The 19107-nt window shown below is 36.6% G+C and overlaps 1 protein-coding gene across 1 annotated transcript; it reads right to left on the bottom strand.

Moving 5' to 3' along the window:
* Positions 1-11965: 11965 nt before the first annotated feature.
* LOC147911979 (endogenous retroviral envelope protein HEMO-like) lies at positions 11966-18787 on the bottom strand. The gene is made up of 2 exons (XM_087426841.1): positions 14004-18787; positions 11966-13826 (listed from the first exon to the last, which is right to left on the bottom strand). Exons 1-2 carry the CDS (start codon positions 14092-14094, stop codon positions 12946-12948), a joined length of 972 nt encoding a protein of 323 aa, XP_087282967.1. The 5' UTR covers positions 14095-18787; the 3' UTR covers positions 11966-12945.
* Between the last annotated feature and the right edge of the window lie 320 nt (positions 18788-19107).

The following is a 19107-nucleotide window of genomic DNA, read 5'->3' as shown; positions in this document are numbered from 1 at the left end:
AATCCAAAAATTTTATTGAACACTTACTTACTATTTTTCTAGTGCTATTCTAAGCACTAGAGATAGATCAGTCAGCATAAGAGAAGAACAAGAGATACATTGAGGTTATTTGTAGGCTAAGAGAGGAAGAGGCCAGTGGAAGAAAAATAAAGCATTTTCTTTTAGATAGTAAAAGTGACCTGTCTCTGGTGGCACCACTTGTGGTCTCATTGAACACAAAATCAGCTATAAAAACATTTTCATTGTTCTAAGACAAAAAACTGTCTTATGAGTTGCTGCTTCCTGTGGTCAGAGACGTCTGCCTGTCAAGAGAGACCAGGTGGTAACTCTGATCCCATGCAATCCACCTACAGTTCCATGTTAGTATACAAGTAGTATTCAAGAAGTCTCTTCCCCGAATAGCTAAAGGAATCCTGAGAAAAAAGAACAAAGCTGGAGGTATCACACTCCCTGATTTCAAAATATACTACAAAGCTATAGTAACCAAAACAGCATGGTACTGGCACAAAAACAGACGCACAGATCAATGGAATAGAATCAAAAGCCTAGAAATAAAACCACACATGTATGGACAGCTAATCTTTGACAAAAGAGCCAAGAACATACAATGGAGAAAGGAAAGTCTCTTCAACAAATGGTGTTGGGAAAACTGGATAGCCACATGCAAAAAAATGAAAGTAGACCATTATCTTACACCGTACACAAAAATTAACTCAAAATGGATTAAAGACTTGAAGGTAAGACCTGAAACTATGAAACTTCTAGAAGAAAACATAGGCAGTAAGCCCTTTGACATCGGTCTTAGCAACATATTTTCAAGCACCATGTCTGACCGGGCAAGAGAAACAATAGAAAAAATAATCAAATGGGACTACATCAAACTAAAAAGCTTCTGCACAGCAAAGGAAACCATCAACAAAACGAAAAGACAACCTAACAATTGGGAGAAGATATTTGCAAACTAGACATCTGACAAGGGGTTAATCTCCAAAATATATAAAGAACTCATGCATCTCAACAACAAAAAAACTAACAACCCAATTAAAAAATGGGCAAAAGACCTGAACAGACATTTCTCCAAAGAAGGTATACAGATGGCCAACAGGCACATGAAAAGGTGTTCAACATCATTAACTATCAAGGAAATGCAAATCAAAACTACAATGATATATCACCTCACGCCCGTCAGAATGGCTATAATTAACAAGACAGCAAACAACATGTGTTGGAGAGGATGTGGAGAGAAGGGAACTCTCATACACTGCTGGTGGGAGTGCAAACTGGTGCAGCCACTATGCAAAAGAGTATGGAGATTCCTCAAAAAATTAAGGATAGAACTACCATACGATCCAGCTATTCCACTGCTGGGTATTTGTCCAAAGAACTTGAAAACACCAATGCGTAAAGATACATGCACCCCTGTGTTCATTGCAGCGTTATTCACAACAGCCAAGACTTGGAAGCAACCTAAGTGCCCATCAAGGGACGAATGGATAGAGAAGATGTGGTATATATACACAATGGAATACTACTCAGCCATAAGAAACAATGAAATCCAGCCATTTGTGACAACATGGATGGACATTGAGGGTATTATGCAAAGTGAAATAAGTCAGAGGGAGAAGGTCAAATACCGTATGATCTCACTCATTAAGTAGTAGATAATAACAAGAAATAAACACATAGAGACAGAGATTGGATTGGTGGTTACCAGAGGGGAAGTGGGGAGGGAGGAGGGGGAAAGGGATAATTCAGCACATGTGTGTGGTGATGGATTGTAATTAGTATTTGGGTGATGAACATGAGAACATGATGTAATCCATGCAGAAATAGAAGTATAATGATGTACACCTGAAATTTATACAATGTTATAATCCAATATTACTGCAATAAACACAAAATTTAAAAAACAATACATAAATAAGTAAATAAATAAAAAGAAGTCTCTGAAAATACGTGTGTTATCCATGGATGTTCTTTGCTTTGTAATATTCAACATAGTCTTCCATATAATTGCCTTTATGACTTTTTAACACTTAAAACGTTTTCTCAAATAGTTCACTTTGTAAAGTTAGTACTACCAGAAAAAATTCCAAAAGCACATAATAAGTTAGGGAACAAAAAACCCAAAAATTAAAAAAATAGAAAACCTGACATCATCTACAAAATCAGACACTGGCAGAATTAATGAACTTGCCAACACTGGCCATAATGAGGAGATAAGGTGTAATATACAAAGCTTTGGGTGGGAGAGAAGTATTCCGCTATTTTCAAAACGAAAATAGTGGTCAAAATTTTGAAGAGATATTTTAGAGGCAGAGTTTTCCAGATGTGGGCCTGGAAACTTAGGCTGAGGGACAGTGATGAGACCGAACAGTAAAGAGAAGTCTGCAGAATATGTGCGACTTCTAATCATTTAGGACTAAATTCTTAAAAGGAAGAGAGTTAGAAGGATATAGGGGTACAAGAAGCCCATGTGTTTAAGCGATTAAATTTGAAAAAAGTCCAATCTGTAAGAACACCACTAAGAATGATTTTACAGTGATTTCGTTTTTAGTTATAATATGTAATTTCATTATAAAACCAACAGACCAGAGAAATATGCTTTACTTGGCAAATTCACTCATTTAGATTTCTGTGTAGTTCCAACATTCCTTGATCACTTGTTTCACTGGATATAATTCCATTTCTTTCTTTCTTTCTTTCTTTTTTTTTTTTGGTAAGGAAGATTAGCCCTGAGCTAACATCTATTGCCAATCCTCCTCTTTTTTGCTGAGGAAGATTGGTCCTGGGCTAACATCCGTGCCCATCTTCCTCTACTTTACATGTGAGATACGTGACACAGCATGGCTCCATAAGCAGTGCCTAAGTCCGCACCCGGGACCTGAACCTGCGAACCCCAGGCCACCAAAGCAGAGAGTGCAAACTTAACCACTCCACCACTGGGTTGGCCTCCTGATTTCTTTTTTTTTTAAATATGGTTTTTTTCCTATTTTCATGACCCATTTAAATCTACCTGATTTTCTTCTGTTTTCCAGAATAGGAAACTTATAATCTAGCAGAGGAGAAATGGTCATGGTTATCAGTTCAGAGAATATATTTAAATTTTTTAAAAAAATTTCATAAGCTATAACCCTAAAAATTGTGAAGAATGGCATATAGTGCCATTTAGTTATGGAGGATCTCAGGACACCAAAAGAAGAAAAGGTCAAATGAGGATTGTCTTAATTGCTTTTTAGTCCCCTCTTTAAAAATAAAGAAAAATCTCCATCCTTCCTCCTCCTCACACTCCTGATTCTCCTTCCTTATGCTCACTTTGAGGAAGCAATTGATTTCACTACCAAAGAACTTGCTCATTTTTTTATTAAAAAATAAATAAATAAGTAAACACTAAAACAAACAAAAAACACTTTAGTGAAAAAAAAAGTAAGTAAAGTAGAAAAGAAAATTAGATTCTAATATTGGCCAACTGAAGTCATTTGGGATCAGACACCATTTACAATCTGACAGCAATCGTATTTTAAACCTTGATCAACTGTAATGCAATTCTTTGGCACAGTTATGTGCTAAGAATTGTATACGGATATCACACACCTAAATAATTTTCAGTTATTATTTCTCTTCATATCCAAGTGTGTTATCACTTTTTATAACAAGAATTTTGTCATCTGGTTTGATGCAACCATAGCACACATAGTAATTTTTTAACCCTCCAATCAGGATATATAAACACATATGAATTTATCCATTCAATATTAGGTCATCTCCTGGGGTAGTATTAACAATGGATTATTAAAAGTAAGACTCTAATTTTCATATGTGCTTATGGTTCAAAACAGCATATATGGAATATTTATGTTTTGTACATGCTTTATTTTATGTCTATAAAGGCAATAAGAAATAAGAAAAATATGTTTTCAGTCTAGTTAGTCTTTTATGTATTAGTCCCATGCAAATAACATCCAATCTCAAACGGGTAGAGGAAGGAGTACTGTTGAACATCTACTATAGTCTAATATGACTGCCAGCCTTCAATCGTGCTATTATTGGGATGAACACCTGCCCTAGAATATTTCTTCACCTTCATAACACCTAGCTGTCCTTTCTCCTAGTTGAGTTGCTACTTTCTTGCCAGGTCAAACAAGAAAAAGCACATTTATGTTGCAGCAATCCTGTTATTTTATTTTTTCCTGGTGCTCTAAATTATAGCATTGTACAGAATGGAATCCTAAAGTCATGTCCTTTTGAATACCAGGACCAATTGCCTGTGGTTTCTCAGAGGTAAACGCTAGGGAAAGAGCAAACCCATATGGAACCCTTTTTATCTTAGAGAAAAAGGTTCAATATTTGGGAGGGTCAGCAGTGAGGAGCAGAGAGTCTCGTTCCAGTTAGTCTAGTTTCTGAGGCAGAAATCTACAGGGTGAAGAAGGGATCAAGTCTCTACTCATTGCCTGCTCTCTCTCATCTTGCCCTCTTATAACTGAAGGGTATGTGGAGGAATCCCTAGTCATAGGGAACTATAATGCCAAAAGGCAGGCCCCTGGAGAGTGAAGGCTTCAATCGCGGTGACACGCTCCCTCATCCTACTTATGCTTCTTTTTCTTTGGAAATATTATTTTCTTTCCCCAAACAAGGACAGTACAGACTTGTGCTGAATAAGTAAAAAATAATTGACTTCATTTTCTTTAACTTCCGTTAGAGGAAATTCAGACTGATTAGATGAAAGTTTCTGTAATTATTTTTAAGGCTGTTTCCCATGATTTTTCCAAGACAATGAAAAAGATTCGGTTGAAGAAAAAAAGGGACCAACCAATCCAAAATATTCAATGAAAGGTCCTGAATAGAAAAACAGGTATACATTATTATAATAGGTACATTAATGTGATATATATGAATAGTAAATAGAAAAACATAAAAAATATTATTTTTCCTGAATTGTGGCATTTTATGTTTTATCTTCTTATGTTTTCTTTACTTTGTAATTCTTCTAACAACGAGCATTTTTTTATACATTCAGAAAAAAAAATGTACACTTAAAAAAGTAGGCAGAGTCTACTTGACCTCAAGACAGAATCATTTTAAATACCGTATATGGAACATGTCCGTTATAGGATGCCCCATGATTTCACACTATAGATGTGTAGAAAAAAATATTTTAATATTGTTTACTGATAGATGGTATTCAAGTTCATACAAAAATAAAGAGGCCATTTCTGCTGTTTTAATTCTCATCTTCATTTTCATATTAGAAATATGCATAGGCATCTCCAACCGTCAGTCAGTCCCTTATCCGCAATGATTACTTTAACAGTATCCCCCAAGGCTTATCATGTCATTTTGTTTGACCTTCAGTTAACTAACTCCTGCTGATTTCTTTAGTGGTCTCCTAAGACAAGTTTCCCTTACTTATATAGAGTCTAATGGAGACACTCTCGTAGGTTTTCTTTTTTACTATGTCTCAAAAATCCCATTAACGGTCTCTATTGTAATACTCATCTAATTATAGCATGCTCCTTGCTGAGCTCAGAGGGCAAGCATTCTAATAAAACTGTGGTCCCATACTGAGTAGTGGAAAGAAATAACTGTCATTCTCACTTCAGTAGTAAATTTTAATAAATTAGAATCTGCAGAATTTTAAATCCACTTGGCAAAGGTAAAGTGAATGTGTGAATCTACTACTGATTTGGGCATGAACTAGGGATACATAAATATCCTGCTTTGATTTTAACTGGATTCCAATTTACATGTCTTAACCAAACTGGCCAAATGCTGTTTTCAGAAGAAATCCTGGGATTCTCTCCCTCTGTGGCTCTGCTCATTCTGTTCTCTTCTTCCTGAAGGATTTCTCTTCTATCACTATTTGTCCAAATCCTACTATGTCTTCAAAGTCCTCCATAAATATTGCTGTACTTTGATTTCACATAGCCAAAAATAGTCTTTCTCTCTCTCTCTCCTGAACATAATAGAATCTTGTCTGCACTTCCTTAAGTAGGAAGGTTATTTTCTGTCTTGCATACATTTGTTTCTATGCCCATCTGTGATAGAATCTAAGGAGATGTTCATCTGATCAAACAGGGAGACTACATTTCCCAGCCTCCTTTGCAGTTAGGTTTGGGGCAAGTGATTGGTTCTAGCTAATAGAATACGGACAGGTCTGGTTCATGACTTATCTTACATGATCCTACTTTCTCTCTCTTTGCTCATTGGACTACTGAGTACAGAGAATCCAATGAAGAATCTGAGGAGTCCCTTTAAGATAGTGGAACCATAAGATGCAAGGACTGGGGTTCCTGGGTGACCATGTGGAAGGTTTCCTGCTGAAAACCTATTTCAACTATGAAATGAATAGGAAAACGATTATATTATGATAGGTTTTTGGATTAATGTGGTTACAGCAGCTAGCACTAATGACCTTGATTAATGCAATATGTTATGTCCCCCTTATAGGATGATTTCAACTATGGTTGCTATATTGAAGTTTCCCAGAGCCATGTTTCTAGCCTTGACCATTTCCCTGAGCCTTAGATTTGTATTTCTTACTTTCTGCTGTACCTCTCCCCATGGCTATTCCAATGGCCTCTCAAACATAGCATTTACCAAATAGAAACTAAGGTTATCAACTGTATTCATTTCCTAGGGCTGCTGTAACAAAGTACCACAAACTAGGTGGCTTAAAACAACAGGAATTTATTCTCTCACAGTTGGTGGAGGCTAGAAGTCTGAATGAAATAAAGGCATCAGCAGAGCTATATTCCCTCTGAAACCTGTAGGGGAGAATCCTTCCTTGCGTCTTCCTAGTTTCTGGGGGTGGCTATTAATCCTTGGCGCTCCTTGCTTGCAGTGGCATCATTCCAATGTCACATGGCATACTCCCTGTGTATCTCTGTCTTTCCATGGTGTTTTCCTCTTTTTATAAGGACACCAGTCGTATTGGATTAGGGCTCACCCTAATGACCTCATCTTAATTTAATTACATCTGCCAATACTCTATTTCCAAATCAGGTTGCTTTCACAGGTTCCAGAGGTTAGGATTTCAACATATCTCTTTGGTGATCACAATTCAACTCATAACATCAACCCACAATCCAGCTTGACAGAATCACTACATCTTGTCACTTGGTCCTGGAACTTGAAAGTCATTCAACATTTACAGCTCTCTCTTATACTTCCTTGGTATATCACGTCAATACAGTATAAGATTTCTCCCTTCAACTTCCCTTCCTGTATGTTCTATCACCGGTGTAGATTTAGTCTCATTGTTTTTCTTTTTTTTCCTTCTTGAGAAATATTCCATTCTCTTTCTTTACATTTTCTCCTGAAATCTTCTTAAAACCAAATTAATCACGTAACAGTTCTGTTCAAAAATTTTTAATGGCTCTAATTATGCTTCTTCCTCCCACCAATAGCCTCCAAACTTGCACAATCTCCTTTCACCATTATCTCTACCATGGTCATTCTTTAGTTTTATGTTTTGTTTTGTTTTTCCTCATTTGCAGTGCCTATGGTAGAGATGATTTATGAGTATCTCAAGTGAGAAGTAGATAGTAAATAGGTAGTTAAAGGGGTGAAGCCATAGGTTAGCCAAAAAGATTGTAGATTCAAAGTAACAATAGTGCCTTTATAAATCTTCAGTGTTTGCAAAGAACTCTGATATGCATTATCTCCTTTGAGATTCACAGCCATCCTATGAGATAAGCTAATAGCATCTCAAATTATTTGACTAAGAAACTGATACTGAGAAGTCTAACTTCTGGAGCCCAGGTATTTATTAGCACAGACAGGTTTCATATCCAAGTACTCTTACTACAAATTTCATGCGTTTTCACCCCAGCAAGCTTACCTAAGAGGACAAAGGGAATAAATTTGAGGATTGCTTGAGTTTAAGTGCTATCATAGGAAAATAGGGCATTAGAGGAGAAGGGTCTACAGGAGTCTGATGTTTAGGAGGGTAATCAATGAGGAGTAGTATTAGGAGAGTAAGGGAGGAAAATGATTCAAGTAGAAAAAGGTATAAATAGTAATGTATTACAGAAGTATCATATAAGAATTTCTCTTGAAATTCACAATAAGAGCTGGAAAGAAGCATAATCAGTTAATGAAGCAATAAAATTTGAAATAAATTGACCAGGATGAATTCACATCAAGGCCTAAATTAGGGCTTAGAAAAAAGTGGATGAGCCAACCAAAAAACACTGTCCAAGAGGTGTTGTGTTTTATAAATATAGAGGGTGGTCAGTACTATCAAGATGTGCAAGAAAGAATAATTAATGCCGTAGTGTTGATAGGAAAATGAAAGACATCTTGATTAAAATCTGGAACAAACTAGAGTTATTCTGTTAGTTCGACTCTTGGATCCATCACTGAGTGATATTAGCTAAAATAGTTTACCTTTCTTAGATTTTGTTTGTTTGTTCTATTTTTATGCTAATAAGCTACCTCTAAATCATAAAAATTTTGGATTTCTATAATGATTTTTAGACTTTATAGCTATACACCTATAATTAAACAAAACATTTATTTAAAGTCTTATAGAAGGAAAGGATTTTTGATACTCTTAAAACTCTTTTTTTACCACTCTGCTTCCTTTTTCCATTAAATAACTTTTATAATACAATGCTGAATGATATGAAATTCCTTATGAACATAACTAATAAATGAGGTGGTAGGGTAGAACTTATGAGTAGAACTGAATTGGGAGCTTGATTTCCTCTGAATAGATTTTAGAGCGTATTTAAAGTGCTGGGAGTTGGCCCCTAATTTCAGAAGATTGAGGAATGAATGGCAAGAATAGATTTCTATTTTCAAGAACCTGATATTTAAGGCAAAATAATATATGGTGGCCCTGGCTTGGCAATAAATTTCCTGTTCTAGGGATATTTGAGCATATTGTGGTTATAGGAAAATATATGCGACATGAGAACAATTAAAGGCACTAACAAGAGAGGATTACTGGTGGATCAAGTCTTGTAACAAACCATCAGAAATAGGGAGCCAGGTATTTGTTGGACCAAACTGACACTAAGAATGGAAATTCCCTTCTAGAAGTCTGGGAATGGTCTCTTATATCTGCTTTTGGTCACTGATTTCAAGTCCCACTCTATTCCTTAAGTCTTGGGTAGCTCTTGATTTTCCTTGAAATATTTGTCTTTTAAAAAGTTATACAACTGGGGGCCGGCTCCGTGGCTTAGCGGTTAAGTGCGCGCGCTCTGATGCTGGCGGCCCGGGTTCGGATCCCGGGCGCGCCCCGAGGCACCACTTCTCCGTCCAACGCGAGGCCGAGTCCCACGTACAGCAACTAGAAGGATGTGAACCTATGACATACAACTATCTACTGGGGCTTTGGGGGGAAAAACTGAATAAATAAAATCTTTAAAAAAAAAAAAAAAAAAAAAAAAAAAGAAAAAAAAAGTTATACAACTGGGCCGGCCCCGTGGCTTGGTGGTTAAGTGCGCGCGCTCCACTGCTGGCGACCCGGGTTCGGATCCCGGGCTCGCACCGACGCGCTGCTTCTCCGGCCATGCTGAGGCCGCGTCCCACATACAGCAACTAGAAGGATGTGCAGCTATGACACACAACTATCTACTGGGGCTTTGGGGGGAAAAATAAATAAATAAAATCTTAAAAAAAAAAAAAAGTTATACAACTGGTTGAGTATCTATAAAAAGAATCACTCTTAGCAAGTCCTATAATGAGTTCCATTTTTAGTTCTGCTGTGATAATCTGGTTTCAGTAATACAAAATGCTATGATAGAGCTGTTGATCTCTGAAAATATTGAATCAGGCTGACTTCTTGACCCAACGAAGAAATGGAGACCTTGAAATAATAGTGTGGTTAAGAGTGTGGGCTCTGGAGTCAGACAAACACGAACATGGCTTCTACTCATGCTACTTAATAGATAAGGATCTTGAAAGTATTACTTAAACTAAATGTCAGTTTCACAATCTATAACTTGGAATAATTTCAAACTCATAGGGTTGTAGTAGTAAAATACTATCATGAAAACTGGCACACAAGAAACAATATGTTGTACCTATGATTTCTATATTATTTTAATATTCTTAGTTGACATACATGATTGTAGATGAAAAGCTCAAACAATGATGATTTTGTTCTTTTCACATGCGTTTCATTTTGTTTATATGGAAGCCAAAATATTTTAAAAGGTTTAAACAATTATTAAAAGTATATGTGATACTATGTTCAGAAATATAATGTAACAATTAACAACACAAACAATTTAATTTATATTCACATAGTACATGTCTTGAGAGCTTTATAAAAAGCCCCTGTAAGTGAAATTAGTCTCTTCACATTTTAATTATTTGGTCTCAGGGTATATAATTTGTGGCATCATTATTCCTTCAGGTAAAAGTAAAATAAAATGCTTAAATCTATCAGCCAAATAGATAACAAGAGATAATCTATTCCAAATGGTTTTGATTTCCTATTTACATGCAGAAAGTAGTAGCTCATTAACACTTGAAAAATTTAAAAACTGGGTCAGAAATAAGGGTTGTAAAAATCTCAAAAGATTCAGATGATATCTCTGAGGTGCTGATTAAATCTGAATAAAACATTTTCCTAAGAATTAATGTTCTAATATAGGAAGCACTAAATGATTTGTGATTTCCAGACTTTTTATGCATTAAAAGGTCCTGAGGCGTGTCATTTTTTTAATTTATCCTTTTCTTTCCTTTCTCTGGGCAATAACAAACCCGAAACTGGACTCTTTAATTAAAAAAGAAGAGTGGGTGTTTAAGTCAAGGTAGAATTGCTCAGCACAAGCACATAAGTGTATTGTTATGGAGACAAGTCTTGATGAAGGCAAACTTGTTTTCCAAATCATGATTCTCAGGAGCTATCACATAAATAAATTAGCTGAATTTTAAAAAATAATCACAAGTAAAAGAGGCAGCCAAAAGAAGCATGACGGGGGATATATGCTAATCCATGCACCATGATTTTTTTCCTATAAGCGAATATTGAAATGAATTGTAAAAGCCAATGAAGCAGCAGAAAGATGGTTGACTATAAATCCCAGCCAATGTCCTAGATATGTCATTCTCCATGAAAGGCATGCTTTCTGATGTTGCATTTTCCATTAGCAAATGGGGCAGCAGAACACCAACGTATGTGTGGTCCGGACTCATATGCGTGTCACCATTTATAACTTTCCACTGCCCTGTGGCATCGTGTCACCCACCTCCCAAATGAGGAATATGCAGCAGTAATAATTTTTTTATAACACCCTAGTAATTACATGACCCTTGAAGGGCTTCTTTTCAAAATTCAAAACTCACCTTCCCTCGCTTGAGTATGAATCTAATCTCATTCTTGGCTTGGAACTTGGTTATTAACTTTCCTTTTCTTGACAGATCTGGTAGGTGATGGTAGAATGAGTCAGAGAGAAAGGTCAAAAAGAAGGAAGTTGGAACCAATAGACTTGCTACAAGTAGCGTAAAGAAAAAAATTAAAAAGCTCCTTACCTCTTGGAAAATTAACAGTCACTGAAGAGGGTGTCTACTCAGTGTCTAATTTTTATTCTAAATAAAAATCTATATTTATTGAATTAAAGGGATTACATTAAAAACAGCAAAAAAAATCTAATGCTGGATTTCATATATGAACACATGTGTGTTTAAGATTTGAAGTAAGATACCTTCCGACCTTTCAGTAGCATTTGTTTACGTATAGAGAAATCCCCTTGGATTTTATATTTTAGAAATATAGAATTTTAACGAAAGTAAACTATACAAATGCAAAGGAAGCAGCCATATACAGTTCATGATTGGCTGCTACACACAATATCTTAAGGAAAGTCCTGATTCATCATCTGATTTTTTTTAGGCTTTCACATGTATAATGAAAATCCCTAGATCAAAGCATGTTATCTTGAAATTGCTGACTGTCAATATACAAATTAGAGTATTTATAAACTGTCGGGGGAAGAGGGAGAATCTCCCCCTGCCCTTTCCCTTAAGGTTCTTCTGGCTGGCCAAATAATCAACAAGACAGGTTAGCAGGAGAAAATAATACCAAGTTTAATAACATGTATACATGGGAGAAAGCAGGGACACTGCGTTTCTCAACACAATAGCAGAAATTCTTGTCTTAAATATCATTTTCAGCCAATGACAAAGGAGGATTTTGGGGGTGGGGGGAGTCAGTTACAGGAGATTACCACTAAAGCACAGTAAACAAGAGTAAGGTTTATTATACAGCCCCAAGGCCTCACCTTCCACATTGATAAGTTACTAGAAATGAGCTCACCCCCCCCTTTTCCCAATACAGAGAGGGAGATACCTTTACAAATGGAGACTTCCCTTGTAAATGATTGTCTGACAACTCCTCGCAGGGCCATCCAAAGAATGTGGCCAGAGAGACAGAACTCCCGATAAGATGGGCTTGTTGGTGCCTTTTCTATTGTAACCTCTATCCTAAATTATCTTTTATAGCAGTCATGATAATAACCCCTTCCTAAAACAGATCTTTTTGGTTTTAAATTCTTTAGGCAGTTTGGGAGGGGAAACTCAAATATTTTTCCTGAGCTCTCTGAGTCCTTATTGTCTTCAGCTCGAAATAATCCGCATACCAGAGTGGTGCTTCCTGGGGCAGCTTGCCCTGAGCACCATCAGTTCCCTCCTCTGAAACTTCCCTAGAAGTTTCACATATTAAAAGCTGAGCTGGTGACTGTGGAGAGAGAAATCGTGTTAGTACTCGAGTGATAAGAAGTCTGCAAAGAGAGAAAAGAACATAGATTAGAATGAGGATGAACAAGCAGAAAAGAACAAATCAGAGCACATTTCCCCACACTCCATTAAACCAGTCCCCCAATCCTGGAAATAAGTCAGTCCAATAAAATGTGTGAGCTTCGTTTATCTGATGAAAAATGTCAATCTTCTCTTTTAATAGATTTAAGTTAGATATTACTTGACCTGTTTGATTCACATAAAAGCAACATTTTTCTCCAATGATTGCACATGCTCCTCCTTGCTGGGCAGTGAGTAGTCCAGAGCACGTCGATTTTGGAGCACCACAGATGCTAGGCTGTTAATCTCTGACTGGAGTATGTTCAAGGTTTGCATGGTGGTGTTGAACTCTTGCTCCATTACCATAGAGAGATTTAATACTGCCTTTTCCAACTCATAATCTCCAAAGCTGGGGAATAGGACTCTCAAGGCTGAAAAGAACTTGGAGTTGTGATACACAAATGGATTTTCCACGATTTCTCGACTGGCACGTTTATGTGGCACAATCTTATGAACAAACGAACCCAAGTTTGTAATTTGGCTAGCATTTAAGGTGGAGTGTTTGGTGACAGAAGGAGCCAGGTATCCAAGTCCGCATCGTCCTGACCAATTAGGTGGGAATCCTTTATACACTTTGTTGCTGCATAAAATGAAAAGACCAGTGTAGTTTAAAGACAAGGTTAGAATTGAGTCTGTAGTTCCCAGGATCTGGACTATTTCATGATCTGTGCCACTTGCACTGTTACTACCTAAACATTTCCATTTCCCATGAGCTCCTGTCAGTCTGCGAGAACAAAATAGATTGCGGAATAGCTGGTACAGGAGGCCTGCAGTCTGATTTTGGCAGCTATAAAGCCTGGTCTTGTCACCTGACCAGGTGAGTCCAGATTTTTGATCCACCCATATATAGTCTGTGGCATTGGGCAGCCTAACCATGCGGATAGCTGTGATACCCCAAGTTGCACACAGGTGGCTCGTAGGCCATCTAGAGCACTTGGTGATTTGGCAAATGTTTGTGCCAGGGGGAGTAGTGATAGAGTCACTTATAATTCCCTTGAGAGTTCTGAAGATGCCACCTGTGGAATCAAACCACAGAGTTTGACTGCAATATTGTCTCGGTATGTCACCCAGGAAAGGTCCAGCGCCATGTTTACTTTCAATGCAGAGGGAAAAATTTTTACCTATTGCTTGTACTTGGGCAAGGGACAGTCCTTGACCTTCTAAGTAGTCTTTCTGGGGCCCAAGTGACTCACCAGGAGAAGAAGCAGAGTGAAGTTTCCCTTGTTGCGGATACCATACTCTGTTATTCATCCATTTTCCGTACTTAGTCCACCAGGTGTTCATATCAGCAGGAACAAAGACTAGTTCAGGTTTTTTTTGCACTATCTAGCTGTTGACATAACCAACAGTCAGATTGATTAGTTAGCGTGGCTAGGGCTTGCTAAACTGGCATAAGGGGGTGTTTGGTCTGTGCCCGACCTGTTGAAAAGGAGAGGGTTAGTAAAAGCAAGACACAGATCGGAAAAGAGCCCATAGCGGAGACTTAGAGAGGGAAGAGGGACAGATAGAGACCAGCACTCTCCAGTCAGCTTTCTAATAAATGATTAAAAAAAAATATATATATATATCCACTAATAGTTTGTGTGTGTGAGTGTGTATATCTATAGGGAGTTTTGAAGCAAGGGGGAGGAAATGGGTCAAAGTAGGTTTTCTCGATCCGTGATCTTGGGAAAAGCTGTCTACTTCGTGATGTCAGCTGCTTCTGGGGCCTGGGTTTTGGCTCTCGAAATCCTTAGTTTAAGGTCACCTGTGGGGATTATCTCCCAGTTGTCTTGAGAGCGATGTTCTGGGTCTATTTTGGCGTGGCTCCCATGGATCCAGGAAGATTTTTCCTTTATTTTGATGGCAGTGGAGGTCGTCAGTAAGACTTCATAAGGTCCTTCCCAGCGAGGTAACAGTGCGTGTTTTCTTCTAAAGACCTTGATGTACACCCGGTCTCCTGGTCGAAAGGGATGGCAAGGCTTGTCAGAAGGTGGTGGCCATGTCTCTTTTACCTGTTGACGATATGCTTCAAGTATACTAGTTAATTTTTGTATATAACAAGTCATAGCATCAAATTGTTCACTTAAGTTCCCCTAATATTCATTTAATCCAGGAATTGAAGGTTTAGAGACGCCAGTAGGCATCGGACGTCCAAAAACTATTTCAAAAGGAGTCAATCCATGCCTTCTATTTGGAGTATTTTGAATCTTCATAAGGGCCAAGGGCAGAGCTTCTGGCCATTTAAGTCCAGTTTCTTGACAGATTTTTCCTAGAGTTCTTTTTATATCTAGATTTTTACGTTCCACTTGCCCTGATGACTGAGGGTGATATGGGGTATGAAATTTTAATGAATACCCCAGAGTTTTTGTAAGCAAGTGGTTTATCTCTGCTGTAAAATGAGTTCCTTGGTCTGATTCAATCCATAAAGGAATGCCAAAGCGAGGAATAACTTCAGTTATTAATTTCTTTACCACTGTTGTGGCATCTGCATGTCTGGTCGGATAGCATTCAGTCCATCCACTAAACATGCAGACAATAACCAAACAGTGAGAGTAACCTAAAGCTGAAGGCAAGTCTATAAAATCCATTTGGAGTGCCGCAAAAGGCAGCGTGGGCCTGGGAGGACTTCCTGGATCACACTGATTTCTCCCAGAGACTTGGTAAGATTTGCAAGTTGTGCACTGGGAGGTGATTTGGTCAGAAATTTTATGGATGCCAGGGCAAAACCAATTGTCTTTCAGTTCCTTAACTATCCCCCGTTTGCACATATGTCCCATTTGGTGGGAGATAAGTGCAAGCCAAAAAGTCAAAAGAAAAGGAGCTACTGGAAGTCCATTTGGTCCAATGTATAATCCATCTGATAATTGTTTGGCACCCTTTTGTATCCAATTGTCTTTTTCAGATTGTGGGGCATTTGCCTAATAGTTAATAACATCAGTCAGGGATAAAGGCAGGTTTAAGAATTGGGTGGAAAACGGATAAGGGGGTCCATAGTGAGCTGCATGTTTAGCAGCTCTGTCAGCCCTGTCATTCCCTAAAGATATGACATCAGTCTCCTTCGTATGGGCTGAACAATGAACAATGGCAATTTTTGAAGGAAGATGAATAGCTTGTAATAAGGCTGCAATTAAATGTCCATTAGCAATAGGAGTTCCTGCAGAAGTTAAGAATCCACGGGATTTCCAAATTGTGCCAACAGCATGGCAGACTCTAAAAGCATATTTGTGTAAACGAAAGAAAAACAAGGTTAATGGTTAGAGCAAATTGTAAACCAGTTTTTGAGTTCAGAGGACAGCCAGTGAAGAAGAATTTTAGATGTCAGCGTCAAAGTATCTTTTGCAGTTTAAAATGTCTCTGATGGTGTCGTCAGGTCATCTCTTAAGTTTATATCAAGTCCATCAGCTTCAGTTTGTAAGGCTTCAGGAATAAGGGCAGGTTCAGTTCTCAGTGATTTCAAATGAAAATGATGGAAAAAATCAAAAACATTAGTTTGGAGATCTGTAGCCAGATATTTCAGGAGACTAGAAGAAATCAGGATCCAGTCCAGTCAACAGATATAAAACAAAACCCTCAAAAGACAACAAAACTAGGATCTAATATCCGCAAACTTATACTGAAATAGTTTTTACTGAAATATAATTTTTCTCTCTAAAATCACCCTCATTTTTATTAAGACAGCAAAATTAAAACTAGTTTGCAAAATAAGTCTAGTTCCAATAGAGTTGGCCCAATTATTAACATAAGTACAGCAAGAATAGCAGTTGATCACATAGGCTCTTTTAAATCTGCTTTGCTGGAACTTTTTATAAGGAATCTCACATTGAACTTTAAAGGTCTCTTGAGGCCAGGAAAGCCAAGCCAAGGATTTTGTCATCAGACGTTGCCTGCAATACCTACAGATTTGGGTGAATTCCTCTCTTCCGAGGTTTCCCCAAAATATTTTGAGGTTCCTTGTACCTGTCAGATAAGTGACATTCTTTACTTATCCTGGTAAGTGCTGCTTGGAATATAAGGTACCAGGCCAATATTTCCACGTGGCTTTATTCTATAAAGTCCAATCTTCATTGCTCAAAAGCTGTATGGTTATATCGCAAATATGATGTTCTAGTCACAACCTTGGTAATATAACCAGTGTTTCCAATTGTGTCCTGTTATAAGGAGAACAGATTCTTATTGAACTTATGCAAATAACTATATTGCCATGAAAACAACAATACTCACTTACTAAGAGTTTCTAAATTCGAGGGATCAGGTAGAGAGAAAAAGATAAATATTTCAATTTTACTTACAAAAGTATCATTTACCAAATTGCTATAAGTCATAGCTAGCTCAGGAGAAAAGAGAAAAAGTTTTCCTTAAATCTGAAAAAAACAAAACATTAAAAATTCAGCAATATTTCAAACGAAAAATCATAAAAATTATAATCATCCTTATCAGTTCATTCAGTCCTGTGTAATCCATTTTTGATCCCAATCTTTTTGTTAGCAGCTTCATGAAGTTATCAGTCTCTCCATCAGATTTCTGTAATTTCTTTACCCAGTTCAGTTTTATGATCAGAAAATTTATCAGAAGCCTGTACTTCAGTGTAAATGTCCGAGTCCTTTCCATGAATTTTCTGAAGTTGAAACATTTTGCAAAAGCATTAGAGCAAAGAAACTTTAAGTCTGTAAACAACAAGACCTCAAAATGGCAATTGACAAAGAAATTTGGTTAATTTTGTGACATACAACACTTTAAAATAATAATAACCAGAATTATGACTGATAATCAGGACAGATCAGCATTTCAGTAATGTTATACAATTTTAAAACACCTATGTCAATAACATTTGCCCACATAATAGCACCTAAGCAGGCTTATCATCACTTGTCTGACAATGTTTTCCATGTAATTTAACATACTGAATAAGCCTAATAAGTTTAGTATCTTCTTCCTTATAGGAAGAGAGCAAATTTCTTTGAGAAGTTCCAGGGCCCTTTGAAAATTCTCAAAGAAAAAAAGTAAAAAAAAGACTTTATTTAAGATATGAATTTTGGGGAGCTTGTCAAAAATATAAAAAGTCAAAGCAAACAGATCATTAACAGTCCAAAAGTCTTAATAGAGAGACCTCAGTCTTTTGAACGTAGGAAATTATTTTAACAGTTTTTTTTTTTTTTCTGTCTTTTAGGTAGACTTACTCAAAGGTAAAGAAAAATCTTTTGTAACCTCTTTATCAAGTTTAAGCAAATTATCCTTTTAAGAGACAGAAGACCAAATTTTAATTTTGCACCAGCTTATTTCTGCTATTAAAACTCATTTACTTAATTAAATTCATTTCAATCTTAGCCAACTTGACCATGCATAAAACTCTTTTTCCAGAATTCCTCTTCCACAAACCTTCTATAACTTTCCTTTTACATTCAGAATTTGTCCCATGTCTTTCTTTTCCCTCCTAGTACTTGAGGACAAATTTGTCTTTTTTAACCAAACAAAATATTTTCATTCTTTGTACCTTTATACATCTTACTTTCCTTGTACACAGACATATTTTTCTTAATTTTTAGTAGCTTCAATCACATATATTAATTAGGAATTTTACCCCTTAGAAACCTTAATTTGTAAGTAAAAACTAAGTAAACAATTATAAACTTTCTTTTACATTAGTATCTTGTGGCTTGGAAAATTTATAAACACTTCATCACTTCTGGAAACACATTACTTTATAGTACAATCTTTTAATAAAACACGTTTTTACCAATAGACCCAAAATATCTTTTAGTTTTCCTGTAATGAAAAGCCAAAAGTAGACAAATGTACATTTAGCAATCAATGTCTAATATCTTATCTTATTTGGAAATGATGATACTCAGAGAATTTTTATCATAAAACTTAGGAAAACTCTCAAGTTTTAAGTCACCAAAAAGAGTTTGGAAGCTGTAACCACCATAACACATAATTATTGTTTAAAGTTCATCTAACATTCATCTTTTTCACAACTATTTAGTTACTTATTTCCAATAATTATTTAGATTACCTACAAGACTTCATAAGACTTCAGATAAAATTAGCCATCATTTAAATTACTATTTTTGTTAACCAGTTCTGTAATAGAAATAACATTAGTTTTTTTCTTATAAAATTTCATGTAAATTTCGTCACCTCTTATACCTTTAAACATAATTATCATTAAGATTTTTATCAATAGGTCTTGGTCTTCTAATTTTGGACAGGAGAAGCATTCCCAGTCAGACATTTTAAAACATACTCAGGCAAAGTTGATGTAACCTCTTTGTATAAAATTAGCTCAAACATTCCAACCTTTATAATCTTATCAAC

This window comes from Ceratotherium simum, chromosome X (assembly GCF_057802395.1).
Source record: "Ceratotherium simum simum isolate JZ-2026a chromosome X, ASM5780239v1, whole genome shotgun sequence".
In the NCBI taxonomy this organism is placed as follows: Eukaryota; Metazoa; Chordata; class Mammalia; order Perissodactyla; family Rhinocerotidae; genus Ceratotherium; species Ceratotherium simum.
The sequence above is the reverse complement of the archived record's forward strand: the minus strand, read 5'-3'. Positions and strand labels throughout refer to the sequence as shown.